The 27,854-nt window shown below is 40.7% G+C and overlaps 3 protein-coding genes across 11 annotated transcripts in view; 1 reads left to right on the top strand and 2 right to left on the bottom strand.

Annotated features, from left to right (window-relative positions):
* Positions 1-4,817, top strand: part of mtus1a (microtubule associated tumor suppressor 1a) — a 30,406-nt gene extending 25,589 nt beyond the window's left edge. For all 7 annotated transcript variants that reach the window (XM_044204230.1, XM_044204235.1, XM_044204236.1 and 4 more), the window contains 7 exons: positions 639-853; positions 1,208-1,313; positions 1,562-1,635; positions 1,781-1,876; positions 2,682-2,798; positions 2,896-2,993; positions 3,676-4,817. In XM_044204230.1, coding sequence (XP_044060165.1) covers positions 639-853; positions 1,208-1,313; positions 1,562-1,635; positions 1,781-1,876; positions 2,682-2,798; positions 2,896-2,993; positions 3,676-3,898 — 929 coding nt within the window. In that variant the 3' untranslated portion in view covers positions 3,899-4,817. The remainder of the gene's footprint in view (positions 1-638; positions 854-1,207; positions 1,314-1,561; positions 1,636-1,780; positions 1,877-2,681; positions 2,799-2,895; positions 2,994-3,675) is intronic.
* Positions 4,818-5,937: 1,120 nt separating this feature from the next.
* On the bottom strand, positions 5,938-11,999 carry pdgfrl (platelet-derived growth factor receptor-like). Its single transcript, XM_044204238.1, has 6 exons — positions 11,680-11,999; positions 10,585-10,858; positions 10,349-10,500; positions 8,684-8,977; positions 7,980-8,116; positions 5,938-6,294 (listed from the first exon to the last, which is right to left on the bottom strand). The coding sequence occupies exons 1-6, from the start codon at positions 11,732-11,734 to the stop codon at positions 6,106-6,108; spliced, it is 1,101 nt and encodes a 366-aa protein (XP_044060173.1). The 5' UTR covers positions 11,735-11,999; the 3' UTR covers positions 5,938-6,105.
* Positions 12,000-13,972: 1,973 nt separating this feature from the next.
* On the bottom strand, positions 13,973-25,327 carry slc7a2 (solute carrier family 7 member 2). 3 transcript variants are annotated; one of them, XM_044204240.1, is made up of 12 exons: positions 25,041-25,321; positions 23,236-23,613; positions 22,996-23,151; positions 21,622-21,787; positions 21,256-21,392; positions 20,948-21,170; positions 19,482-19,618; positions 17,637-17,739; positions 16,902-17,113; positions 16,657-16,823; positions 16,435-16,543; positions 13,973-15,864 (listed from the first exon to the last, which is right to left on the bottom strand). In XM_044204240.1, exons 2-12 carry the CDS (start codon positions 23,603-23,605, stop codon positions 15,677-15,679), a joined length of 1,968 nt encoding a protein of 655 aa, XP_044060175.1. In that variant the 5' UTR covers positions 23,606-23,613; positions 25,041-25,321; the 3' UTR covers positions 13,973-15,676. The 3 variants fall into 3 exon arrangements, 2 of the variants coding, with proteins under 2 accessions (XP_044060175.1, XP_044060174.1); XM_044204239.1 differs by lacking the exon at positions 19,482-19,618 and adding an exon at positions 19,874-20,013; XR_006378792.1 differs by lacking the exon at positions 19,482-19,618 and adding an exon at positions 19,874-20,013 and having other exon boundaries at positions 15,727-15,864; positions 16,657-16,714; positions 25,041-25,327.
* Positions 25,328-27,854: the final 2,527 nt, after the last annotated feature.

Here is a 27,854-nt window from a genome sequence, read left to right on the forward strand (position 1 = left end):
TGAGTTGAAGTTCACATCGACTGGCAACACTAGCTGCTTTGTATCAACAGTGTTTGAGCACAAGCACTTAAACTGGAGAAAGGTTATGGAGTTGGTCACAGTCACCCACTCCAGAGCACATATAAACACTTGGCGATGGAAACAGTTGGGAAATAGTGAGACTGGTTTACAGAACAAAAACAAAAGCCATCAATTGCACAAACTTAAAAATGGCAAATTACCAGCTGTGGAAGGAGAGACGAGCCTGATTTAAGAAATCTGTTACCTATGTTACCAATTTCAAGAGATTGTGAAAGCACTTAGAGACTTGTTACCATATCTTCATCTGCCTATAAATAACTGCAGTGTAGTTGGCATATGCAGTCAAGTGCAAGAGGAACCTCCCCTTGAAAGTCAGTTTTTCCATTACTTTGTGGAGCACATTTAGTGTCACACGTTAACACAAGGAGAACTTTGCTGAACAGAGGTTCCTCAGTGGACACATCATATTTCTTACACAAGCAGTCACTAATAAAATTTTTCCTCTACCCTATTTTAATGAATATTACAGTTTACACAGCTGCATAGAGTCACTGAACATCCTGCAAATGTCACCATTTTACCAAGATAAAATAGTATCTTTCTGTTTTTATTTCCAGTTTGCTCCGTCCATTCATCTGAACTTCTGGAGAAGGAGAAGGATGAGATGCGTGTTGCTCTGGAGGATGCACTGCAGAAACTGCACGAGCAGCACCAGAAGGACCTGGCCGAGCTGGAACAGAGACTACAGGCCTTCTACCAGGCTGAGTGGGACAAGGTCCACCTCACCTACCAGGAGGAGGCTGACAAGTGCAAGACTCTCATGCAACAGCAGGTTTGTCCCTACACCACCTTTTAATTATGATTTGTGTTAATGCAGGAAGATTTGCTATTGCGTCTGAGTATCCTACTGTATTTTCTTTTATAGGCTCTTCTATTATTAAATTAATTTAATGGAAAGCTGTTCTCTGTAAAGGCTCGGACACCAGTGGAGGGTGTTGTGTTCTTTGTTAACATTCTGTCATTGTAATCCTTGATGCCATACATTTTTAAAATGTCAGTTTGTTTGAACTTTTCTGTGCTTCAGGAGAAAATAACTGTGAAACATCTTAATGTAACTCAGTGCTTAGTAATGCCTTAGCATGATGCTGTGGTTCAGAATCAAGTCTATCCTGTGTTCTTTATAAAGATGGGAGAGCTTAAAGCCAATCACGAAGCCATGAAGCTGGAACTAGAGAGCAGCCATGCAGAGCAGCTGCAGTGTGTTAAACAGCAGTATGAAATGTCACTGGAAGGTAAGTGAACACTTATGGACCACATCATTAAAACTTCATCCTTTCTCTGAAGCTGCATTTTGTGAGTTGTTGAAGTTGAGAAAGTGTTGGGTGTATTTTAACTTTTGATATTCTACCTCAGTTAACAAATGCATGTATGAATATTTTTATTGCATCATAACATGGAATTGTGGTCAGCCTTGAGCTTTGTTGTACAGTTTGAGTTTTCTGAAACGTTTCTGATGCCATAACACCTGTAAACTCTTTAGAGCTCAGCAAAGCCCACAATCAGGAGCTGCAGTCTTTGGACAAAACTTTGAAAGATGCAGAAGCCGCTCTATCTGTAAGCCTGACTTTTTTTTTTCCCCCTTCATCAAAAACATTCACACAAACAATAGCATGTCTTGACATGAGGATAACTGATGGATTGGTGAACCACTGTGTATAAACTTTACTCAGTGACTTTGTTGTGCTGTGTACATCCACAGGGACAGATTGAAGAGCTGACCATGGAGAACAATGCCCTCATTGAGAAGCTAACTGCAGAGGAGAACAGGAGGAAACAGCTGGCCGAAAAGAGTCAGGTACTCTTATCTGTGTGCTTATTATAGCAGAGCTCCACTTTAGAAGCATCTCATGACTCCAGTGTTGCTTGCCTATAAGCATAAAAGGTGGGAAAACCATGAAGCCAATGATTACCAGAAAGATACATTACCAACAGAAACACAAATCAATACACATTTTCTTAAAAGACCTAATTTTTAAGATTTGTCTACCAGGTCAATTAACCATTAACCGTTCTTTACCATGTGAAATGGTGTGAACAGCAGTGGGTTCAACTCTGCTACATCCCTGTGTTAGTTACACCACTGCCCTCCATCTCTACCCAGAATGTAGGTTTTAATTTTCCCAGAGTGCTGTTGTACAGTGAGGCTGCCACTCCTCATCAGTGTTAAGTGGCCACCACATATACTCAGCATTCTGCCCTGGCACAGTAGAGCAATTAAGGTAACTAGCTCACATTAACCTGCCACTCCACATCTGCTATTAATAGATAAATAAGAGGAACAGGATTAGCAACAGCTCAATATTACATATTGACTACGTGTAGTTAAAAAAAAAAGTAGTTTAACCACTTACCTTCATGCAGAATACATTATTTGCATGTTTGTAATTTTTAAGTCATTGTGTTTTAAGTCACACCTCAACACTCATTGTTTCGTTGTCCCTGTGAACCCAGAGCAATTCATATTTGTAAGTGATGCATGGCGCCCTCTGTTGTGTGGTTCTGGATTTATGGCCACAAAACATTGAAGAGGCTGGCTGTACTCATTTTTGAAGTCTTAAACAGTCCCTTAACATCTTGGCACTACTTATTTGTCCCCCCAGAAGGACTCCCACACCCTGTATCTGGAGCAGGAGCTAGAAAGCCTCAAAGTGGTGCTGGATATCAAAAACAAACAGCTCCACCAGCAGGAAAAGAAGCTGATGGAGATCGACAAACTGGTGAGACCTGAGGCAGATGAAAATGATTGCTGGGCATCAAGACAAGCAATGCTACTGAATCCCTCAACCTTCATGTATTTATTTTTTTTCTTTCCAGAAAGAGAAAAATGTGAAGTTGGATGAGTGCCTCCAGAAGGTCCAGCAGGAGAATGAGGACCTCAAAGCCCGCATGGATAGACATGCTGCACTGTCAAGGTAAGAATTCACAAAATGAACTCATCATGTAGTGATGGAAACCAGACTTTGATGCATCTAACCACCCATTTCAGTTCAGAGTCCCTATGACTCATTGACTTATGACTGCATTCAATTAAGAGCATGCTCCTCTGTGCCATAGACCTTCATTATTTTCCAAAACATGCTCCTTCCTTACGATGATTATGGACACTGTTTTGACTCAATCCCACAAACGTCGTCCACGGCTGAAAATAGTCCCCAACAAATACAATATTTACTCCAGTTTGAGTAATGTTTGCTAAAAAACAGCACTTAGTCAAAAGCACAGTGCCCATCTGTTGATTACTGAGCCTTTTTTTCTTCAGTAGGAACCAATGGGTTTGCGAGACAGATTCATGTATTGTTGATTTGGGTCAACATTGGATTTTCACTGGATTTGTTGACAATAACAACAAAAACTGAATATCTCCAGTCTTATCCTTTTTTAGGCCTTCCAAAACAACCTCTGTAGGCATAATTTTATTTGAGATATTTATTTATTTGGCGTGGTTCATTTCTTACAGCAGTCTGACACCAAATAAATAAAAAAACTAGTATAGTTGTTTGATATATTCTGTAGGTGAGAGCTTCAGTTGACTGGTCTGTAAACATTTGTTCTCCAGAGCATTTCTAACTTGCCTGTTGTGTTGATGCATCACAGACAGCTGTCGACAGAGCAAGCAGTGCTGCAGGAATCCCTTCACAAGGAGTCCAAGGTGAACAAGCGTTTGTCGATGGAGAACGAGGAGCTGCTGTGGAAGCTCCATAACGGAGACCTGAGTAGCCCCCGCAAGGTGTCCCCCACCTCCACCTCCCCCTCCTTCAGCCTCCAATCACCTCGCAGCTCCGGCCTGTTCTCCAGCCCTCCTGTCTCACCCAGATAACGATGGGCCCATGCTTCCAGGAAGCAGAGCCTCTCTTTGGAGTTATCCCCCTGGAGTTAAGAGCCATGTTTGTTTCCTCTAAGCTTAGCAGCAGCCTGACCTTGGCTCCTACTGGACTGGATGAACTCTGAGACTTTCTGTACAGAGACGCTACAGCTACAAAAAAAAAAAGTTGCACAGAAGCACTTAATAAGCAAGGCCACCTTGTTCTTTGCCTTTCTCGTCTGATAGTATGGATGGGGGAAAAGGAAATCTCAGGACTTCTATGTAATGATACACTATTTTTGTCACTTGTTCTTGTTGGCAGAGGCTTGTCTTTCCTGATGTCCGACGCACGCACACATACAGTACATGCAGTATAAAATTCACACATGCATGCATATGACAACACATGTGCAGATACAGCCCTGCTGTGTGAGAGAGGTCTTCTTTGTGTGTCTGGAGACCACAGCCATGGAAAGTCTGAATTCGAAATATCGAATATATGGAATTGCTTCTGTTGCATCCCGTTGCTAGTCAGCACACCAGGGCTGAACAAATCTCAATCTATGTTCAGAATGTCTTTTATGTTATTTTTTGTAGACGTTGGGAATTTTTATGTTTAGGTCAGCAGGTTAAGTTTCAACTATGGCCTCAAACATGTTTTTGTTTTTCACATTTCTTTGTTTCTTTGACCATGGGACCACCTCTTTGTGCATGTGTTTGAGTCTTGTTAATCACCCCTTACTGAACCCTCCTAATGCAGCTTTAAAGTCAGGGTCTTTGCAAAGAGTTGTCCGGAAGAAGCTTTACTTGTACATGTCAGAGACACTGCCTCTTGGAAATGTCTCCAAAAAGAGTATTTTGTGTGGAATTGATATTATTGGTGTGTTGACCCTGTTTGAAATTTGCAATTAATAAAGTCTTGTATTAAATCTGATATACTTATTGTTACCGTTAAGATGTATATTATAGGAATTCAGTTTTTCCTGGGACTGGAAAACTAGAACTCAGCAGGTATCAGTCCAGCCTTGTGACGGTTGTTTGAGTCAAATATCCTTAAATGTTTTCTAAACCACAAACATTCATATTGTAAGCTAACTTATATTCCAAAATCATAACAACCAGCAACTATTGAGCAAAGTGGAAACTGCAGAAAGTGTTGCATTGGACCAAAATAAGTTCTGGGCCTGCAGATCACATTCCACATACGGAGTGCATTTAGGACATCAGCCTGGCACACAGCTACGCTTTAAACCAGATTCTCCTCTTCTCAACATGCTACAAAGCCAGAGCAAGTCTCTGATGGCTGCCGCTCTCTTTTCCAGCATCATTATTTAATTTAAATGCAGCGTAAAGGCTTACTTTCATTAGTCAGTGATGTTTGATTAGGTGTCCAACACAACAGAGTGCCAGGTTTTACAGCAGTCAGGTGTTGTCCCCATCATAGAGAGGCCCAAAACTCTGACTCCACTACCCAGAACTCGTTTCATTTGTTCAAATCTTGATATTTCATAAAAGTAGCACTTGCCTTAATTAAAGCTTTCTATTTGATATCCATTCTGCAATTTTACAGACTTTGAGACTCTATATTAAACCCACCCTACTGTGGAGCATCTCATGAAGTAGGTTATCAAACTGTTTTGGCTTTTAGACCTTTTTTTGACTTGAAAGTTAAACCTCACAAATACTTTTGCTTCGTTGTTTGACTGGTTGACTTTACGCATTGTTGCATTAATCTTTCACTCAGCCATGTAAGCTCTCCAGCCTCAAACATAGGGTTCCAGTTTTGATTAATCTGTAAAATCTCTAAAATGTTCTTAGTTTTCAACAGTGAAAAACTATTTTTTTTTTTTAAATCAGATTTTTAAAGAAGAAGAAGCACCAGGCATTCTTCAGTTGGCTTCAGAGGTCTTCAAATAGTGTGGTCCCTTCAAGTCTGCCTCTTCTTACTCTGGATGACGTCACTTGTTTTATGAAAATCTCTCCAGCAATGTTCTGCTCCTCTAATTTATCTCGAATCTGGTGCTTTTGAAATAAATATAAAAATAAACTCAACAAAAAGTGTAGTAAATCTTTATTATGTTATCACAATCTGCAATCTAAAAATACACACATTTTTATGTATATACATGTCGACTTCAGCTGGTCTCACTGGTCGGCGTTAGTTATATATCATAACAACACTCTCGCACAAAATATAACCATAACACAGGCTCCGTTGTGGGCTATTTGGAGATGATTTTGGTCGTCACAATTGTCTCACCATGCTGGTTCTTGGCTTTACAGATGTAGTTTCCAAAGTCGATGGTCTCCATGTCTTCTACAGTTATGACGCTCTGGGAGACCCGCGTGGTGTGGCTCATACCTCGGTTAACCAGCCTCCAGGAAGTTTGGATGTGAACGGGACGGTGGTCCTACGCAAGCCAGGAAAATTATTAATCTGTTATTCACCATGGTTTATCAACAAAAGGACCTTAAAGTCCACCTCCAATTAAAAATGTGTTTTACTTATTGTAGAAAAGGTTTCAGTCGTAGTCATCTGGACACTGTTTTCAGAATCAAGACGAAGTCATTGACAATTGTGAATGACTTCCGGATGGGAGCCGAAACGTCCACAATAGAACACTCCTGGACGAATGAGGGACTACACCGTCTGTTTTACTTATTATTACCTCACTTGACTGTTTGAGCTTCGCTGTGCAGAATGATGTATGTGCAGTGTCTGTTTTTTCGCATTAATCTGCTGAAGGGGGAAAGTTTCTCTGTGCTCGCCTTAAATCTGAGTTTAACATGTGGCTGTATCAGCAGGATTTTGTGACATCACAACTAGTTTGGAAGTCAAATATGCAACTTACACAAGTGTGATGTGGAAACCTGAAACCTCCCGTGCACATACATTTGCTTATTGCACTTCTGGTTAGACCTAAACTGCATTTTGTTGCCTTGTACTTGTACATGTGTAATGACAATAAAGTTGAATCTAATCTAAAAAAAAAAGTTTCAGTTAAGTATGAGACATCTTTTGTCCAACAGTTTTTGTTTAGTGAAAATATATTTGTATATTTATAGATTCTGAATTTTCCAATGAGGGAGAGGGAGTAGATGTAATTTTTAATGAAACTTTTTTGTGGAAAATCCATATCCATGTCTTAAAACATGGACGTTTAAGAACAGGACAGCACCTTGATGGTGTGGCTGGTTACCCTCCACTATGACAGATCAGGCACATCCTAAATTATTCTATTATTTTATATGCAGAGATATAAAGCAACTAAATTAAATAACATACAGTATCCAGTAGGCCTCTATGGAGTCTGGAGAGTGCCATCAAAATAGTAACACATATATAATTGTTTCAATGATTGATTGTCTTTTTATTTTGATAATGTCATTAATTGCATTTACTTCTCAATGATGCTATAAAAACAAATTAAAAACTGTATGAAATTACCATTAAATGTGCCACTTAATTATTTCATTACTCTCTCTTTAAATTGTGGTTTAATAAATCAGGTTTTAAATAGATTAGCAACATGTTTATATTTTACTTTTTGTTCCTACCATATTCCTTCTCACATTATTTATCTTCTGAATAATAATAAATACATTTTATTTAAAATGTATTTATTTCTTCATTTAAAGCCAGAATAATGCAATTAAGACAACAACTATCAATTGGTACATATAATCATTTTATTTATTTGATACCCTACTTTTTAAAAAATAATCTTTAACAGCATAATTTAATTGTATAAATTGTTTTAGAAATATTAACTGATTATTATTAACCACTGACAAAGTGTCACACTTGAGACTCCATAGCTCTACTGTCAGAATACTATGTGTGGAATATATTATCATTATTATTATTATTATTATTATTATTATTATATATTTTCAATTATTGCTGTGTGCATCTTCTTTGAATCATTGTTCTATAGCATATAGTTTTGTTTAATTACTCCTGGTTACAAATAAATGTCTCTGTCGGGACAATTTAATAGAATTGAACTGAGATGTATAAACACAGGCTGCTGGCTGATGTTTCTTCTCCTGAATCAGGTTTGACTTTTGGTTTCAAGCCCAGTATTCCTCTTACCTGACCAGGATAAGACCAGGTGAAGCTCACGTCCACCTCTGGCTCCCCCAGCACTGTGCAGGTTACATTGATGTTGTCGCCTCCTCTCACAGACTCCGCAGAGGCTTCAAGGCTCACAAATGGTGGCCCACTAGGAACTGTCAACAAGACACAGTAAACAATATGAATTACCAAATATCGGATTATGTCTGCCTATGCACTCTAAGAAGTCACTATACTGATATGAATTGGTGAAGGTAAGCAGTTTATGTACAAATTTATGAGCTTAGCAGTATTTAAACAGTTAAAGCTCCATCACCAGTCCAAACTTATTTCTCTCCACCTGCCAGTCAAACATGCCATGGCAGCTTCATTTTACCTAAACCACACACAATTTCCATTTCATAAATCCAGAGTGTGTTTCCATTTCAGTTGGCAAGCGTCCACATAAACCAGGCTCAGCAGTGAGGAGGCTTTTGACAACTCTTAACATACAACCTTTCCCTGGAAGCTGATAAAGCAAAGTAACCAACACTTGATTCATGACTTTGTGGAAATGCCTCTCACGGTGGTTCTTGGCACTTTTAATAAATAGGATGACAAGTAATATGGTTATGTTTGACAGTTAAAGGCACAGGAAAATGGTTACTGATCCTGCACTCGGAGCAGCATTAGCATATGTTACTGCATTTATGACCATATTGAAGTGTTTGCTGCGTCCCTACCCTCCACATAGAGCAGCTGGTACTTTGTGGAGATCTGAGGGGTGCCCTTGGTCACAGCCTTGCAGTAGAAGACCCCCTGATGCTCTGGGCTGGGGTTCTGCAAGACGAAGCCCTTGGTGGGGTCATAGGTCACCAGCGTCCTGTTGGCTGTGATCTCCTCTGGAGGGACTTCTCTGTGCAGGGACACCTTGGCCTGTGGGTTGGTCACACGACAGGGCACCACAGCGGGCCTGTTTGCACGCATGTACACGATCTCAAAGTGGATGGCAGAGGGGACGAAGAGATTGTCTTTGTCTGTTTAGAGGGACAGATGTGTGGCATCAAACAGTCAGTGTATTTCACTGCAAATAAGGTGCAGATGCGCATTTGTCCTTTATGACACTGGTGCAAAAATACACCTACATGAAAACAGTTCATCCTATCATAAAGTTGATCTATGTGTTTGATGGACAGCTGTGTATTTTTGAGGAAGACATTAAACCCCCACCAGCTCATAAATTATAAATCACAGCATTACCTTTCAATAACACATTGGGGGTTTTAAATTGTCACTAATGGCATTATTAATGGCTAAGTAGGCAGTAGGCAGAGCAAGCACTGAGGCTAAAAAGCAGTCAAGAAGAGTTATGTTTATGGCTTGATGGCTAATAATTGTTAGCTAAAAATACTACAAATTGCCTTTTAGCTTACATGTATAACTGCTGGATGAAATTGATGCAGATGGTTGGCCAACGTGTGCCATAGAGATCCAACAGTCTGTTTTCATTCCAACCAGAGATTCCAACCACTGATAAGCACTCCTTTAAAAGGATTTTTTGGCCACTTGGGGGCAGCAACTGTAAACAACACTGACATCTGATGACACTAAAGCTGATATGTGAACATGTTAGCAAAAAATTGCTTCTATATTGCCTATTTACACATTCAGTAGAGACAGAGCAACATTATCATTAATTTTTTTGGTGTTTCTGTCCACCTGGGAAATGTAAGTCCAATGTTCACTCTTCTTTTAGCTCTGTTTTGGTCTCCACCAACTCCTACGTTACTATACTCACAGCTAGTTGCTAACTTTGTCTGTCTGCCGTTTAGTGCTGTGCAGGTAGTGTACAGTGGGTTTATCAGAGCTTTTTTGTTGCAGAAAACAGCTGCCTGCTGTCACTGGATACAAGGTTGATGAGAGCGGTGAGAGTGAACCAAAAACGGTAAAGTTTCAGACTGTAAAACCAAAACAACGAGCTGAAAGACACTAAAACGGTCCACAGAGCTGAGGGGAACTGCATTATCAGGCGATAATTCTCTGTGGGTTCACCACTATGAGCGACACCTTTCACATTACACATAGTCTTTTGATCCATTGTTAATATAAAACTATTGATCAGTGCAGCGTTAAAGCTAATACAAAATAAGCAACGTTGGCAGAGGACAAACACCAACTAAAGGGATGCTTTACTTAAATGTGAGCTCTCGACTGGCAACCTAAAAGTTTGTTTCTACTTCTGCATTAAAATGCCTTATTACTAATAATAAAGCATTAATACATATTATATATATTATAATAAACTATTAACTATTAATTTAAGTCATAAGTGTTAACATGTACTCTTTGTAAATTTGCTTATTTGCTAATTTTAGAAAATGAAAAGTGCATGCATCCCATCTAATCACCTTCGAAATAGATGTATGAGACATAGTCGCGTTCGTGGTCCTTGTCACACTCTGTGCCATCACACACTATCACCCAGCAGCTGTAGGGCCCTGTGTCAGCAGCAGAGGGCGACGTCAGGATCAGCTGACTGTACTTGTCACTCTGCTTGATGCTGGAGGCGGGAAACAAAAATATAAGACTTTCACATTTGCATCAACTTATAGCATGACAAACTGCTGATGTCTGCTTCCAGCACCTGAGGCGTGAGTCGTTGAAGGTGTCCAGGTAGGTCGGGTATGACCATCCGATAGAATTGCCTTTGCAGCGCAGCTCCATGTTCTTCCCAGGAGACAGAGTTGTGCTCTGGCCCAGGCGCAGGAAGCGTCCCTTATCTAAAACCTGGGTCAACAAGGACTGGCCTTTCCCTCCTGCATCCTTCAGTTTGGGGTGTCGCATCTTCACTCGTTTCCCCCCTGGCCTGATGCGGTTCTCTCCTACATCTTTTTTCCGCTTGACTTGTTGGCAAGCACCTGGATACACAGAGGCACAGAGGAAGGAGGGTGGGTTAGAGGGTGGGGAGGAAAAATAATAAAGATTACAAAGATAAGTCACAAAATCATCAGTTACTGTACTATGACCTAATTCTTTACAGAAACAGTGTTCAGTATGCTCATCTGGAGAGCTACACTTTGTGTTTCCCCCAGCTGTGACAACAGTTGAACAGGAAGTGTAAAATCCTTATTACTGGCACAGAATGTCCAGAACCCAGCCTCTCCTTCAGCTGCATGCTCTGTATTTCTCAGTAGGCACAGAACATATAAACCATTAAAGACAAGAACAAAATGAACAGTCTGTAGTGTGGACTTTCAGGGTGGGTTGTTTTACTGTTCAGTGCAGCCTTAATGAGAGCTCTGAGGAAAGGTCAGCAGTTAAGGCCAGTTAATTAGAAACGCCTGTTGCATGCCTCAGAGGCAGCTGGTTTGAGTTGGTCTGCAGAAATACTTTGCAAAAACTCACACAACTTCATGCAACTCTTGTGCAAACTTTTACAATTTACATGCATTATATACAATTCATATATATCAGACTGGTTGCAGTGTATGCCTGAGGAAAGACAAAATGATTGACAAATGAATAAAAGTGTTTGTCTTTGCCATATGAGAATGAGATTTACCTCTTAGTGAATCCAGATCCCATTCTACTCTTATCACAGACTGGTGCCCCCAGCCAATATTTATACAACCTCAGATTATCTAATCCTCCCACTTCTTCCGGGTTACACTTACAAGTTCTCATGATGAAAATAAGTCATTTTTGCTTCACGCATAAATCTACGAGACATTTTACTCACCATTTTGGATCTCCACCCAGAGCAGTGCCAGGCAAAACACAACCCAGAGCTTCATACTGTGGTCAGAGGGGCGACTGCTCTGTCAGGGAGGTTTGGTGAGGGGCTCAGTAGGATAAGGAGGTCAGGCTCGGAGTTTCGCTGGAACTCTGCAGGCTCCAGCGCCCTGTTTAAATTTCCAGCTCCATCCTCTCACAGACTGAGAGGAAAAGGGGAAAAAACTCCAGAGCCCGTCTGTTTACTCCCTCTCCCCAAACCTGAGGAGCACAAACACGTACTCTGGAGCCCTCTGCTGGATCTGAGTGTGAAGTGCTTTTTAAAGGATAGCTTCACTTTTTTTCCAAGTACTTAATCTTAAAACATTACTTAGATGCCCATATGCATATTGTTACAGTTTTTGGTCTCTGTACTTGTTCCTCCTGACCAAAAACCCTTTCAATGGCATATGGGCATGTGAGTACTGTTTTTTAAAAGCCAGTCACTGAATCAGAAAACCACTGCTGTGCCGCTCTGGAGGGGCTCATAGTTTGTTGCATACTTGCAACATCCTAATTAGTGATGTCACAGCAGGTGTTTTGCCCTTGACTGCTCATAGTGCACACTTGCTGTGAGATCACTGAATGGGGTGTGGCCAGTGTTGCAACACAATTTCAGTGCAGAGTACAATGAAGCAGCAGTTTTCTGCCATTTGTAATTCACCCTTTAATTTACCCTCTATTTGGTTTTAGGTCCTGAATACTGCTGTAGTCATACCATATCAGCAGTTTATTTTAATCTATTTTGAATTTAGTTCAGATTTAGAAAAAAATTGCAAAGACCTCTGAGAACTTTGGTGCTCTCGTCAGCTTCATGACTCCGATAATTTACAGTGTTAGTCTGCTCCTTTCCCACAATCTCTATATACAGAAACGATATACTGTATAAAACTACAAAGCATAGCAATAACTGATGTTTTTATCTGCATCTGGTTCCAGATCTACATAAAAATACATACAGTGATAGAAAACAGTGCTATTTGAGTGATGGCGGCCACAGTTTTTGGCCCTACATCCAGGAATCAGAATACATGTTCATTGAGTTATGACTATTAAAATGTATTGTGTTTCTGTAATGCCTCATGATATGGGTTGATATGTGTACATGTCAACTAAATTTACACATTATGTTTAAGAGTTACGGCACTCTATGTCAAACAGGCCATGCCTACAAGAATTTGCCACCGGTTGTAGGAAAAAGGTGTGAAATATCAAAGAACAAATTCATATTTTTTAGACTTTGATTGAGTGGTGGCCTTTATGGATGCAGTGGTGGAAAGTAACTAAATACATTGACTTAAGTACAATTTTCGGCTACTTCTACTTCACATTTCAGAGGGAAATATTGTATTTATTACTCCACTACATGTATCTGACAGCTGCAGTTACTAGTTACTTTGCAAATGGAGAAATTTCTTAAAACATATGATAAGCATATAAATCACAATACATTGTTGATTAAATCAGTGGTTTGCAACTTTTTCGGCTTGTCACCTCTTACTAAAAAGTAGTTGAGACATTTCCCCTCTAAACTTCTCCAATGGTTTCATTTAAACAGTTAAAAATCATCCAATGTTTCACAAAAAACAGCAAAGGTTAGAATAAAGCCCAAAATATGAATATAAATTTGTGTAGCAGAACTTTATCTATTATGTTTGTTAATCATCTCATGACCCCTGAGATTTTTCTTGTGATCCTTTGAAGGGGGCCTAACCCTTAAGTTGGGAACCACCGAACTAAACATACTAACAGTGTAACAGTATACGTAGTTAAAACTAGCTCCACCTCGAGCAGCTACAACAGTAAAATGCTGCTTACACACTGATGCATCAGTAACAATATATTAATATTAATATGTCAGTCACAGGGGGCCATTTTTCCCAAACAAGTACTTTTACTTTCGAAACTGTAAGTATATTTTGCAGATAATACTTCTGTACTTAGGATTTTGAAAGCAGGACTTTTACTTGTAGTGGAGTATTTCTACAGTGTGGTATTGGTACTTGACTTGAGTTAAAGATCTGAGTACTTCTTCTTCCACCCCTGTATGGATGTATGTGTTGGGCCAAAAGGCATGCAGGAAAAAAAATGCTTCTGTGTCTCACAGTTCAGGAGTTAAGAGTGAAAACATGAAATGGCCACATGGTGCCGTCATCTACATTACAAATGAATCTAACCTTCCACCAGATTTCACTGAAATTAGTTCCTTAGTTTTTTCCTGCTAACTAACAGACAATAATAATAAAACACCAAACTCTGTCTTACTGGAAAATACATTTATTGTACTTGTCTGTGCAGTTGTTAACAAGTGATACTACATCATGACATCACTTGTATGTACTTTATCCTGCAACCTCACTGGAAGACTCTACACTGTTAATGTAGAGGTTCAGTATAGTAGAATACCTACATTACTCCTGCTGAGACTAGCTTCTGAATTTGTTCCACATTCACATTCAGTCAACCCGATCAATCAATCACCAACATACTACAGTCTCAGAATCTGACCTCTTGAAAAGTGTAGGATTTCTCCACATCACAACACCTGGCAGTACAGATGAAATCTCAGACAGCAAACACGTTTCTACTATAAACTAGAGCTCACTGAGCCTTACTGGATAATTCATAGTACAAGAAAAACAGGGTGGCCCCTCAAAGCCCAGAGGACACTATGTACTGAATCTTCATGCAGTTCAGCACAAAAAGTCTCTTCAAACCGGTTATAAAGCAACGCAGACTTCAGTCTTTGAAGTAAGACACTGAACACAAGAGAATAAACCTGTAAAAATGCCCAGTTCAGCTAAATTATGTGGCAAGACAGACATGCAGTTAATTGTTGTGCTTCTTGTTAGGTAGCAAGTACTCTGGTTAAGAGAGAATAATTTCGTGAAGGTTATATTAACAACATGTCTGCAACTGTATCAAAATAGCAGAAAAAAAAAGAAAATACACAGTGTCGAAATCAGATCAAGTGAAAAAAGAAACTACAAATACTTTTTGAGTAGAGTTCCATATAAAATAACAATCTTCATATTCAGATTGTAACAGTTCATAGATAAAACAGACCCAAGCAAAAATAAAAAAGTAAACCTGTGCTGAATAAAACCACTGTAACAGCTACAGATACCTCAATAACTACAGCACAGATTGATATGCTCTGTTACGTAATACCTACAGAAGCCTACTTTCAGGGCTCTGACATATAAATTGAGTCGAGTCATGACATGTTAAGTGCCTACAAAACTATTTGACATAGTGTACATTGGTCTAAATGTGGCAGTGTCTTTATGATCTTTTTATACAGATATCACAATTTCACATGTATGCATATAAAACATTTATGCACAAAATAGTTCTAAAATATATTTCAACCTAATGATTGACACACCTTTAATCTAATGTTGGTCCTTTCCCAGCGCTGTACACTTATGTCAAAGAACAATGAGTGCTTTCACTACAAACTAACATTACTTTTAATACTAGTGCATGATTGGTGTGTATTAAAATCTAATAATATCCATTCATTAAATGGATAACACAGATTTTACATTTAAAAACCCACCTGTACAAACCTGCTTAAAATGTCAAAATTAACAGAAAAGACTAAATGTGTCATGGACTAAAAACTCAAGTCTACAGTGAAACAGAAAAGCTTTGCTGCAGTCATGCATTGACTGATTCATTGTTAAAGGAAATAAACATCACTCTCCAGTGTGTTACCTGTCCTTTCAAATCTGCCTCCATGCTGTCCATAAAGCGCAAAGTGACCTACAGAATGTGGTTCCATCACAGTGATAGAGCGGCTCCCCATCATGTGACCGCTGATACAGAATACTGACGCTGCCTTTGTAGACTGAATGTGCTTGTGATTGAGGCACATGTGGTGAAGCTGTATAAACAGGTGCATCAAGGCAGAGCCGCTGTGTGCTTTTATGCATCTGTCGCCTCACAGTGTCTGGCAAACTTTAACACTGGCTGGTCTTTTCTGGGCAGATGAAACGCTCCTGGTCTTTTCCTACTGCACCCATACCGACTTGCTTCTCCCTGCTGGTCTTGTTGTGTTCCTGGGTGCTGCTGCTGTTTAAAGGACCCTGTAAATGGTGCTGGCGCTCCACACTGTGCCAAATGCCGTAGCCAAAGTAGATCAGGAAGCCTGAAAAAAGTGTCGGAAGAGATGAGACGCCAAAAAAAAAAAAAACACAGACTAAGTCTACAAGCTGCAGACAGTTAGCTTAGCTTAGCTTAGCATAAAGAATGGAAACAGGGAAAACAGCTAGCCTGGCTCTGTCCAAAAGACAAAATCCACCTTATTTGTTTAATCTGTACAAAAACAGTGTGAAAACATCATGTTGTGGTGTTACGGGGGGTTACATGCTGAACTATGTCTTGGCCGGGAGCAGTGACTTCTTGAAGTCTCCAACGGTTGCCTGGCAACATATGGTGACGACAAGATGACAGGAAGTCGCTGCTCCCGGCCAAGACAGAATACCTTTGGACAGAGCTGTTTCTCGCTGTTTCCAGTCATTTTGCTAAGCTAAGCTAACCATCTCCGCTCTAGCTTCATACATAGCATACACATGAGAGTGGTATCAATCTTCTCATCTAACTCTAGACAAAAAAGCAAATAAGTATATTTCCCAAAATGGCGATCTATTATTTTAAATATTCACAATGAGTCATGGCTGTTTGTAATTGTTTGGCCTGGCAGTAAAAAGGCACTCACCCACAGCCATCCACACAGAGAAACGAATCCATGTATCTCCGCTCAGCTGAACCATGAGGTAAATATTGACAAATACGCTCAGAATGGGCAGAAAAGGCAAAAGGGGAACCTGTGATGGCAACAAGCACAAAATCTACCATCAATTGATTTGTATTGGATTGGTCTCATTCCATAATGCAGGACTTGGTATGAGAACTGTGGACTTATTGAGCTGCCACGCACCATGAAGGAGACCTTCTTGCTAGTCTGAGGCTGCCTGCAGACCATGAAGACGCAGATGCTGAAGATGAGGAGACACACGGTCAGCAATGCCAGGATCCACACTTCCATACCAAGGATGGAGCCGATGTGGTACGTGGTGAGATAGCTGACCACACACACTACCAGCACTGTGGTTTGAAAGCACGCACTTAATTCAGACGTCCTTGGTTACGTCATAAGACATGATTTTAACCTGGCCTGCTTACCTAGCAAACAGATGGACATGTTGACCACACTAGAGGAATGCTCAGAGGGTGAGACGGGAGGGTGCAGGACAGTCTGCAGGGCGGAGCTGCCACCCTTTAGCATGTTAAGGTGGGACTCCGACTCTGTCAGGTCAGACTCACCCTCCTCAGAGGACAGGTAGTCCCTCTCACCGGTGCCTGCCCGCCGCCCTAGGGCTCCATCGGGCTGGTACCTGGACGACAGAGGCATACTACAGTTCAAAGACACACTGCTGCACTAGTAAAATGTACAGTGTTTTCAGTCTCTCGAAATACTAACTGTTCATATACAGTATATATACAGATACAAACCACTTTCATTGTGAAACAGTTTAAGGTCTTTGGTTTTACTTACTTTTACAAAACAAATGAGGCTCATAAATCCAGTTTAAACACTGTGTCTGTGTTTTCTGCAGCTGTGGTGATGAGTCACCTTGGTGCAACCAGCAGAGGTGTACAGCAGGTCCAGAGTTTAGCAAGTACAGAAACTTAAGTAAACACCTTCACTCAAGCAGCCACTTCACATTCATACAATGGGAGCATTCACAGCTCTTACATCACCAGTGTGATACAATAACATGAGGCGTATATTACACCAACGGGGTAAACATACCTGTGGGATTTTGGAAAAGCTATAAGGGAAGCTGTTTCACAATGTTGCACAAATAAGATGTCTTTCAAGCGATATTTTTTTGAGTTATTTATAAATGTACCCACCTGAGAATCAGTACACACACAGCAACCAGCGAGTAGGCCAGCAGAGTTCCAATAGACATCATGTCAACCAGCGCTTTGAGGTCAAACAGGAAAGCCATGATGGCTATAGCAAGCAAAAGAAATACAGTTAACACTTATAGGATCATTACGGATTACTGGAATAATCATTTTCACAAAATACACGACAACATTCATTTACACCCACATACAGTAGTGCAACAATGATATTCTTGCAATTATAAATGGGAAAGCTGTTTTCTTCAGATGCACCCTCCAACAAATGCACCTGAACATGAACAGATACAAATTAAATTTCATGCAGATGTTTTCACAATAAAAAGACACAAAAGAGCCAAGTGTTTCCCTGGACTGACAGCTGTGATCATCTCTATACCAAGTGTCGTTTGATGTGAGATACACTGTGGTGTTCCCTCTCTTGTATCTCAGCACCAGACTCCAGTATGGAGCTGATCTCAGCAGCACAGTCCAAACACAGAGTGGTGATATGTCCGCTGCTCCTCACAACATTACATTAAAACAAAAATATCAAAGAAAGCTCCCCTGCCCAGTTCTACCAGTTGCTCAGTACATGGTCTGCGCTCTGGCTCTGGGAGGGTTGGTGTGCTGGGTCCCTCCCAGGGTTTACATCTGCCTGTCACTTCACCAGGTCATTCACCTTACGGGTCTTAGCCCCAACACCTGAGCACAGTGAACATGATGCAGCCACATACCAGACCTGGATCCTACTGAGTAGGAAAGCTTTAGAAGTAGACATTAACACTGTATGCGCACCACACCAGTCCCCAAAGGCCAACTGTTTAGATTGCTTCTTTACTTTATCATTAGAAGTACAAGAATATCTAATTCAAGTATAAGCCACTTGACTTTAAGACTAACTTATCATTAGGCTGAAGAAGAAGTGTTTCACTGGTTGAAAGCTTCACTCCTGTTTCACTGTGTGGCCAGAATTGTACTCATTTGCAACTGTAACCACACCCAACAGTGATGTCACTGTGTACCCAACACACCCTGGAGTACACTTCGTCCTCACTGCAGCAAGGTGAGAAGTTAAACCACTGGAGGTCAGCAATAACAAAAATTAAAGGGGGTGTCAAGTTCTTCTGCTCTTTTAGTTGCAGAAACCTTAATTTCTGTTACATTTGATGATCGCGAAAAGGCTGATGTGGCGTCCTGACGTAATGATTTTAATATCAATACAACCACTAAGCAACACCTCTCTGGTTCAGTGATGCTCTCCAATGTTGTGACCATCTCTAAATATGAAAGCTTTGACGTGTAAAAATGAAACATTGTGGTTTTACTGGGGGTTATGTGCCGGCCTATTTCTTGGCCAGGAGCAGAGACTTCCTGGAGTCTTTTCGTTACTATGAGGTTGCAAAGCTGTAGCTTCATATTTTGCTTACACACATGAGAGTGGTATCAATCTTCTTATCTAATGCTCGGCAAGACAGCAAATAAAATGTTTACTTATTCATTTAAAGATGTCAGAATGCAGTCAATAAAATAAAAGCATATTAAAATCTACAGTACTTGTAGTTAGTTACTTTCCAATTCTTTCTTCTTCTTTTTGTTTTTACAAAAGCGACAAAAAGCCAGATGGACTGAAGTGGTGAACACAGATAATTCTTAAAAATAACAAAAAATGTCCATGAAATGATCAGCCTTAATGATGTGTGTAACGTTTTCTCACATGCTTTTGGAAACACCATCACCAAGTTTAACATGCAGTCACCATCACCACCACCACCATGTGCATAGATAAAAACCCCAAACAAGTCCACGATACAATCCCATGATAGACGAGTCCTCGTCTCAGGAGCTTACCCGCAGTGGTACCTGCCGCCATGGTGGCAGCCACGGGCGACTGCCGCTTACTCACTTTGGACATAAATTTGAACAGAATACCATCTCGTGCCATGGCAAAGAGAATGCGCGGCAGAGGGAACATGGAGCCCAACAGGCTAGGGAGAAGAGGGTTCATGGTTAAGTTGAGGGCATTCTGGAAAGAAAACATGACACCTGCACAACTGTGAAAGAACAACATGCGTGTATGGAGGGAAAACCTCCTAAAACTGGATACTTTAAAGCAGAAAGTAAAAGGGTGGGTCGAAGAAAACAGCCAAATGATTATCTGCTTCTTTGACTGTGTCTTTCACAGTTGATTGGTGGAGAAAGATTAGCAGGAGTGATTTCATTGGTCTCTCCCAGGCTCTCACCTGCTACTACACCGGAGGTCATAGTGGCAATAAGTGGGGTCTTCGTCTTAGGATTGATTTGGGCTAAGGCTTTGAAAAGCACCCCATCCTCTGCCATAGCATAGATTACACGAGGCATGGGGAAAATGGAGCCCAGCAAACTGCATGAGACAACGGAGACATGCAAGACCAACACGTTAGTCAAGAGCCCCAAACACACACACACACCCTTACACCTACAATCACATCATCAAAGCTTCAGAGCATGATTAAAGTCAGTGTCTTTCTTTCCTGTTGGCACTTATCCCATAGCATAACTTTCATTCATTTTCATCAACTTAAATGAATGGAATACAAGAGACTGAAGCTGCTTTTAAGGTAAAATTACATATCGCTAATGTCTTTAAACACAGTCAGATTTTTATATTTGAAAGTAGATTTTAGTTGTTGTTTCTCAGTTTTGGATTTAAAGGGGTTTCATGGGTCTTTGAGTAATTACATTTCCCAGGAGTGTAAACATTTAGTCCAAACATATAAAAGCACCACAATGTGTGTTAAAAGGGTTTTCACTGGTAGAAATTGTGAAAGCAACTGCCAAAAGGACAGACCCCAAAGTAACAGCCTTAACACCAATTGCAGGCGCTGACCAAAATTTAATTGCCTCAAGTCAAATTTGATAAGTTGGTGACTAACATTCACCAGGGAAGAAAGACAGAATTAAGTCACACCAATATATTGTTTTGAGAAAAACCTGCCCACCTTATTTATGATACTTTAATTATAAATACTATATTACAAAGACATGCAGGTATCTGAAAACAGAGAGAATTAAGCACTGTGCCCACTACATCCCATTAAGCAACAGGAATCAATCCAATAACAAGACATAGACAGAGATATGTGGTCAGATTTTTTTGACCAGATCTCATTCACCATTATCACCCATGTATAGTATGCACATCAATCAGAAATTAAAGTCATATTAATTGTCTGCTGAGACAAATACAGTAAATCTAAAATCTAAATGCTTTGGTCTACCATGAATATTGATATTTTGTCCTCAGATTATTATACAAAAGCAAATCCAGTGGTTACCTGGTAGAGAGGGCACACAGTGAACCCACAGCGACCACATATTTGGCAGGGCCCCAGCCCACATATTCAAAGGCCATGGGCAGAGGGCTCTTCTCATCCAGCAGGTAGTAGGGCATCATCAGCGTGAGCGCAGCTGACACACCAAAGTACGCCAGGAAACACACAGTCAGTGACACCACGATGCCGATGGGAATGGCTCTCTGAGGGTTCTTCACCTCCTCACCTGTCACACGCAGACACACAGGTACCTTTACATTTAGCTTTGATGAAATTAAACCACACTAAATCACCATTGATCAATGGCTCACCTGTAGTTGCAATGCAGTCAAATCCAACAAAAGCGTAAAAGCAGGTGGCAGCTCCAGCTAAGGTCCCACTGAAGCCGAAAGGCATAAACCCTCCAACTCCATAATCACTGCTCACGTTGGCCGCCACTGACAAGTTCCTGAAATATATAAATTGTCATTTCATAACAACATTTAGACTAAAAACGTAGGTGACACGAGGAAAAGTTTGCTGCCCTGCGTGTTTGATAGGGAGCGCTGCATGAACACAAACAAACCAGACCAACAGTAGTACTGACAGTAATGCTCTGTATGTTGTTTAGGGAACCCCTTTGCATTATTTGGCTATACAGTCATACAACGGTAATGGTTAACAAATGAATACATTACCTTGTAACTATGGTGACATTTATAAGGGATTCTTCAGATATCTTCCAGTTGTGTGTGTCTCCTTTGACGAAGCCGGAGATGATGACGAACAGAAGTACAAGCACGTTGATTGAAGTGAAGACTTTATTGACCCAGGCTGACTCCTTCACCCCAAACGACAGGAGTCCTAGGATGAGTGAAAAGGCAGCAGAGCTCAGTACAGTTCTGTGATGTTTGTTGTAGTTTAACTGAAATGCCAGCATTGATCCAATAAATATTTTATCTGTTAATACCCAGTAGTTACAATGTGTTTTTGCAGATATCATCATTATTATTAATTATTAATCATTATTATCAAGTTGTGTCACTTAACCCAAAATTACTTTTTCAGGAGTCCAACAGACACCACTTGCATATTTCAACAATTGAGCTTGCTGCTCATAAAAAACTGCCACTTGAGTCTACAGCCGTGCTAGCAGCTCTGAGAAGTTGTACTTAGGCACAGCGGCGCTTTGAGCTAAATGCTAACATCAGCATGCAAACATTCTGACGCTAAGCAGGTATAATGTTTACCATGGTCACCATCTCAGTTCAGCGTGTTAGCATGTTAACATTTGCTATATATATTTGTTAAGCCAGAGTAGCCCTTTTAATGTGAAGTGTTTAAAATCTGCATATCTGCAAGCAAATCTGTTGGGACTGTGTGTAATAAATACATTCATTAAAGAATTTGTTAAAAGAATAAATTACTCCATAAACTGTAGAGGGAATTATTTGGGGTGTTTCAGATGACAGCAAAAGAGGGGTAGTTACAAACCTCTATTTTTCTTTTAGTTTTCACAAAAATAGGAGCGTTTTTTTTTTTTTTTGATGAATAGATATTGCATAAGTTCTACATCTGTGGTTCTTAAAAACAACCAAACACTAGAGGACTGTTTCTGGGTCACACTGACTTAAATGTAATCATTGCATTGGCAGGTCAATGAGTTAAAACACATGATAAAGTTTTCAGTTTCAGCCTGAGGGTCATAAAAGTGGAATTTAACCAAAACATGTCCAGTTTGAATCCCTGGACTGCCATGAATCTGACCGCGGGAAATGAATATGGAGTACCCTCCAAGTCAAAAGCTACTGACGATATTGAACCCTGAGCTGCTACAGCGGAGCTTTAAAGAAACTGTACTTGTATTGGGCAGTTCCCAGCTGTGACTGTGTGTATCAGCACTTATCACACAATGTCCTGCCAGTCTCTTTATTGGATTATGCCAGCTGTGGCTCATGAAAGTTGGCTGTTGTACCAATGTACCAATCCTAAATTCCCTTCTTTCTCTGCAGCCCATGTACCAACATATTGACTTGAGTATTATGACTCTCAGCCTTTATTTGCTGCCTTACCAGAAAGTAGCAGTATCAGGCAGACGGCAAAGAAGTCAGGGTACTGAGCCAAACCAGGAGAGTTCATGCTGAAGTAGGTTTTACAGAATATCTCTATGTGTCCTCCTATCATTTCATCAAATGTGCCACTCCAAGCCCGGGCAACTGAGGAGGTACCTGTGAGAAAGCAAAAAACAGACACCATAAAGAATCAGTATCGTCTTTAAATAACAGGTAATTCAAAGATTGTCACTAACTCACCAATCACATAGGAGAGAATGAGGTTCCAACCAGTGATGAAGGCCCAGATCTCTCCTACAGTCACATAGCTATAAAGGTAAGCAGAGCCGGTCTTGGGGACGCGTGCGCCAAACTCAGCATAACACAGGCCGGCCATGACGGAGGCTAGGGCAGCAATTAGGAAGGAGATGACAATGCTGGGGCCTGAGTTGCTCTTGGCCACCTCGCCGGCCAGGACGTAGACGCCGGCGCCCAGAGTGCTGCCCACCCCCAGGGCGATGAGGTCGACGGTTCCCAGGCAGCGGCACAGTTTTGAGTCCTCCAGGCTGCTCAGGTCGACAATTTTCTTGCGCACCAGAGAGCGGCCGAATGACAGAACCTGCTCCAGCATGTTGATGCCTGCCGACAGAGGGAAAGAAGAAGAAAACTGAAAGACTGAAAACACCTGTGCAGTGTAGGTCTGGCCTACTTTACTGTGTGTAAAAGAACAGTTTTTTTGATTCGTTGTCCCCTTCGACATCAGAGACTTTTTACTCAGCCAGGCCATGAACTTAAATAACAATTTGAACTGGATTATCTGGTTAAATATGCATGTATTCATGCACTGCAGTATGAGTGGGTCATTTGATTGGATTAATCAAAATGTGTAGGTGTACACGCAGCATGAGGGCCTCTAAGGCACAAAGAGAAGAAATATTTGAAAAACCTCAACAAGTCACAGTGAATGGGGGGGGGGAGAATCAGCCAGTAGATCTCACCCAATCATTACTACTACTCTTTATCTTTCTCTGACATTCAATAGAAGGTTAAATAATTGTGAAACCAAAGGTCAGGTCTGTGAGCACAGTTTGATTTAACTCCACCTGCTTTACATTTTCAGCGGCTCTTGCGGCTTGTTCTCTTGAAAAAATGCTGAAAGGCCAGTTGCATAACAAGTGAGGATGAAACAAAGGTGGGGTTAGGACTGTTGAGAGGGATGTTAGACCTACAAACTAGGACATGCATTTTAGGAATGCTGCCAAGTGCTATAGCCTGGTAGTAGTTCATACAGTAGTGTCCCATTAAAACTTATTGTTTGGGGTTATGGTGCAGATCTAAGAACTCAAAGAGCTGCATTCATAAGAGGACCATGAATGCACCACTGTAACACAATAAAGACATTCCAGTATCTCTCTTTACTAATTACTTTAAAAACGCAAAGTCTTCTTTGTTTTCATTGTCTTGTGTCTAAAAATGTCCCTCTTCAATGTAAGCTTGCTGGGGACCCTGCCTAAAATATTTGCATGAATACAATATGATAAGTGAGGAATGCAATATGCCTTCTCTGCTCAGTGAATAGTTTCTAGCTTGCTTTTGAAGTTAAGGCTTCTTCTTTGAACCAACACTTTGATTATCTTGACCGTAAATTAACACTGACGACCGTCCAAATATGCATTGATCTCCATTTAAGCGTGTTTTTTTTAGACCAAGAGAAATGAGTTTTGGATGTGACAGCTCATTAACATTACAATGTGGACTCTATTACAGCGTCTCCAAGAATACAGTGGATGAAAAGTGAAGATCGTAGTCACCAAAATCACATTGTGACAAGTGAAAATTCAGTTTTGAAAAATGACATTACAAATATGTTGATGTTAACCTGCATCATTATTCCATACATGGCATAATGTGCATTTTACATTGTACAATGACAGCAATATCTAGGTCATATCTTAATCTGAACAAGTAGAATTTCTCTGCCGGTGACTATTAAATTCCAGCATTAGTTTTTCTGAATGTATGTTCAATAACTGTAGCAAACATTTAATTTTGAGACATGCACCTACCTGTTGGAATGACACTGTGTGGATATGACCGATCTAAGTTCAGACACAGAAAAGAAAAGACTGTTAGAAGTGTCTGTGTGTTTCTTCCAGCTTGCTTCTGCAGAGAGCCACAGCAGATGAGCTGCACATGAACCACAGGTAAAAGTCAAATTACATCCACTGATCCCATAAACTGCTGCCTCAAAACTCTGCTTCAGCCCTGTGCTCAACACTAATTCATATGCTGGCATGTACACTGTGCAGAGCAGTACTTTTACACCGCCCCTCTGTCCCTGGTGTTTCTTAATAGGATCTGCCCTCTAGACTCAGCCTCCAGTCCCGCCGCAGCCAAGGGAGTGACGTCCCCTGAGCAGGGAGGAAAGAGGGGAGGAGGGGACCCCAGGGAATTAGGGGGGGCTGGTTTCACCTCCATGCTTGAGGTTTGGGAGTAAAACTGTGTAGAGACAACATTGCACCATAAGCCCCCATCCTGGGATCACACAGCTGGACAGAGAAGAGAAAGGAAGGAATCTCGATGGTAGAATTTGTGATTTCTAATGCACACTCGAGCCATAGAGATCCCAGCTGCCCAGATGCTTACTGACTACTGATAAATGGTTAAGCAACTGGCGTTGACAAACATTGAGGCAGAGTGTTTACCCAGTGCAGCCCACAGGAGTGCTGCTAAAAGCATGTGTGCTGATTGGTCAATGAAGGGTGGACAAGCTACAGTACTGGGGGGTTAAGTCCTCCTAATGGAAGACGGGCATTGCTCAATGTTCCCTGATATTGGACCCATGGACATTACAAAATCAATAACACGGCTCACTATGGTACACCACCAAAAGCCTGGCATCTCCACAGCAACTTCAGTTACAAGCTTGAGCTCTTGGAGTTAAAAAAAAAAATAAAAATCACAATTTTCCATCGAACACTGCTGCGAATTACAACTAAGGTTTAGTTTGAAGTAGAGAGAATTTATGCCAAGACCAGCTCAAACCAGCTTGAGACCGTGGGACCAGTGGGAAGGTGGCAGCTGGTCGCTAGAAACTCCGTCCAACCCACAGACCTGAGACTCTGTGGCATGACAACAGCCAGCTCGCCCTCAGTTTGTCCATCCAGCCAAGCAGCCACATATCGTGGCCCATCTCCCACCAAACCTTGGCTGCAGGGGCTGATTATCTGACCTGCATGCTGATGGGAAAGCCAATCCTTTAGTTAGTGGTGGGCAGGCTGGAGACATTACTGTTAATGCTGGCACACACACACATTTATCTACAAAATGGACCTAAATAAATGTATCAGATTTAACACAAATACAGCCAAAGGTCTGCACTGACAGGACAATATGGTTCCCATCAAATGACTGAGGAGCATGAAATTGAGAACAAATTAAGGAATTTTCTAAAATGTCCTGTCCTTTGAGCATACTTCTCTATTCATGGTTTAACAAAGTGCTGTAGTGCGCTGAGGAACAAACTGCAGTAGATCAGTGAAGCTGGTGAATCAGATTGTTACACTAACATAAACAACATAATTAATATCATCAGTATCTTTATTGTATATCTATTGTCATATGAACACACTTTACACTATATCTGGAAGCACCTTTATATATATTATACATTTTTGGAGCACTTAAAAATGTAAAATGAATATTTTTGAGAAAATTCAGGATTACACATATGATTTGCATTGTTGGAATAATGCAATAACATCCTCCAGGACCACAAAAATACTTGCTTTTGGAATGAACATTAGGTTTTTTCACATGCAGGTAGTTACTGTAACCATGGAAAGGATGGAAAGGAGTCACTGGCTCACGTATCTCATTGTTGACATGCGCTAATTCTGTGAAGCCAATTGAATGCATTTGTCCACCAATGGCTGAGTGACCTAGCTTCAAAAACGTGGATATGGTCAACAGATTGAGTGGTGTTTGCCTTGCGGACACAGGGACTGCTCGCTCCAGTTAACACTGGTGTCACCAGGAAATGTTAGAGTGAACAATTACTGATAACGCAGACAACCGCTCTGAGTAGAATCAAGACAGCGAGAGCCACCTCCAGATTAAAAACAGCAGTCTTTGGGCCAGGAAACTTAGGATACTTAGATCTCAATTTGACAACAATATAACTAGTTTATATGGATGCACTTAAGTCAAATAAAAGACAAAACCACAGATAACTTGGGATAATGGCGAGGACATCCAATCCCTTTTGTGAACTATTAAGAAAATAAAGGCTAAATAAATATTAAAAAGGCAATAAATAACTACGTTTGATTCAAATAAAGGCCAAATGCCCCAATCCCATGTTAAGATATATAGACCTGAATCAGCTTTAACAACTTCATCTATTCCAGTGTAGCTTACTGGAAAAATGTAAAAACAAAGTCTAAAAATAGGTTAGAAACTTGTTTAGGAGGCCCGTATTAGCCAGAGTTTAGATGTTTAATTTAATGTAATGGCATAAAGCCTCTTCATATTACATCTTAAGAGCAGTCTGGGGACTGCAGCCTGAAGACACTACCTGTTTGACTTAATACTCTTTTTATTAGGTTGGAGTATGAAGTATTATCTATGGCTGCATTCATCCCGTCTCCCTACTCTGCTAAAAGTGATTTCCTGTCTCTTTCTAGGTCAGTGTACAGGCCTTGTACAGAACAGTACTTGCAGGTTTTTGTGTAGTAGTAGTGCAAAACAACATTTGCATAAATAGAAATGTAATACAAATGACCTTTCATGGTTTAGGAAACTACACTGGCCAAAGGTTTGGATGTGGGTCAAGGTACAATCTCAGAGTAGGATTGAATGTCATCAATCTTTTGTTTCGA

This window comes from Siniperca chuatsi, linkage group LG8, assembly GCF_020085105.1.
Source record: "Siniperca chuatsi isolate FFG_IHB_CAS linkage group LG8, ASM2008510v1, whole genome shotgun sequence".
NCBI classification, from domain to species: domain Eukaryota; kingdom Metazoa; phylum Chordata; class Actinopteri; order Centrarchiformes; family Sinipercidae; genus Siniperca; species Siniperca chuatsi.

Bases quoted from the DNA above. Each gene is read 5' to 3' on its own strand.
- pdgfrl (XM_044204238.1), bottom strand. From the start codon at position 11,734: ATGAAGCTCTGGGTTGTGTTTTGCCTGGCACTGCTCTGGGTGGAGATC. The intron at 10,501-10,584 runs GTGCTGGAAGCA...TCCCGCCTCCAG, and splicing joins TTCAACGACTCACGCCTCAG to CATCAAGCAGAGTGACAAGT. The intron at 6,295-7,979 runs GTAAGAGGAATA...TGGCTTGCGTAG, and splicing joins CCTGGTCTTATCCTGGTCAG to GACCACCGTCCCGTTCACAT.
- slc7a2 (XM_044204239.1), bottom strand. From the start codon at position 23,605: ATGCTGGAGCAGGTTCTGTCATTCGGCCGCTCTCTGGTGCGCAAGAAA. The intron at 16,824-16,901 runs GTAAGCAGGCCA...TTCAAACCACAG, and splicing joins CATGTCCATCTGTTTGCTAG to TGCTGGTAGTGTGTGTGGTC. The intron at 16,544-16,656 runs GTGCGTGGCAGC...TTGCCATCACAG, and splicing joins GCAAGAAGGTCTCCTTCATG to GTTCCCCTTTTGCCTTTTCT.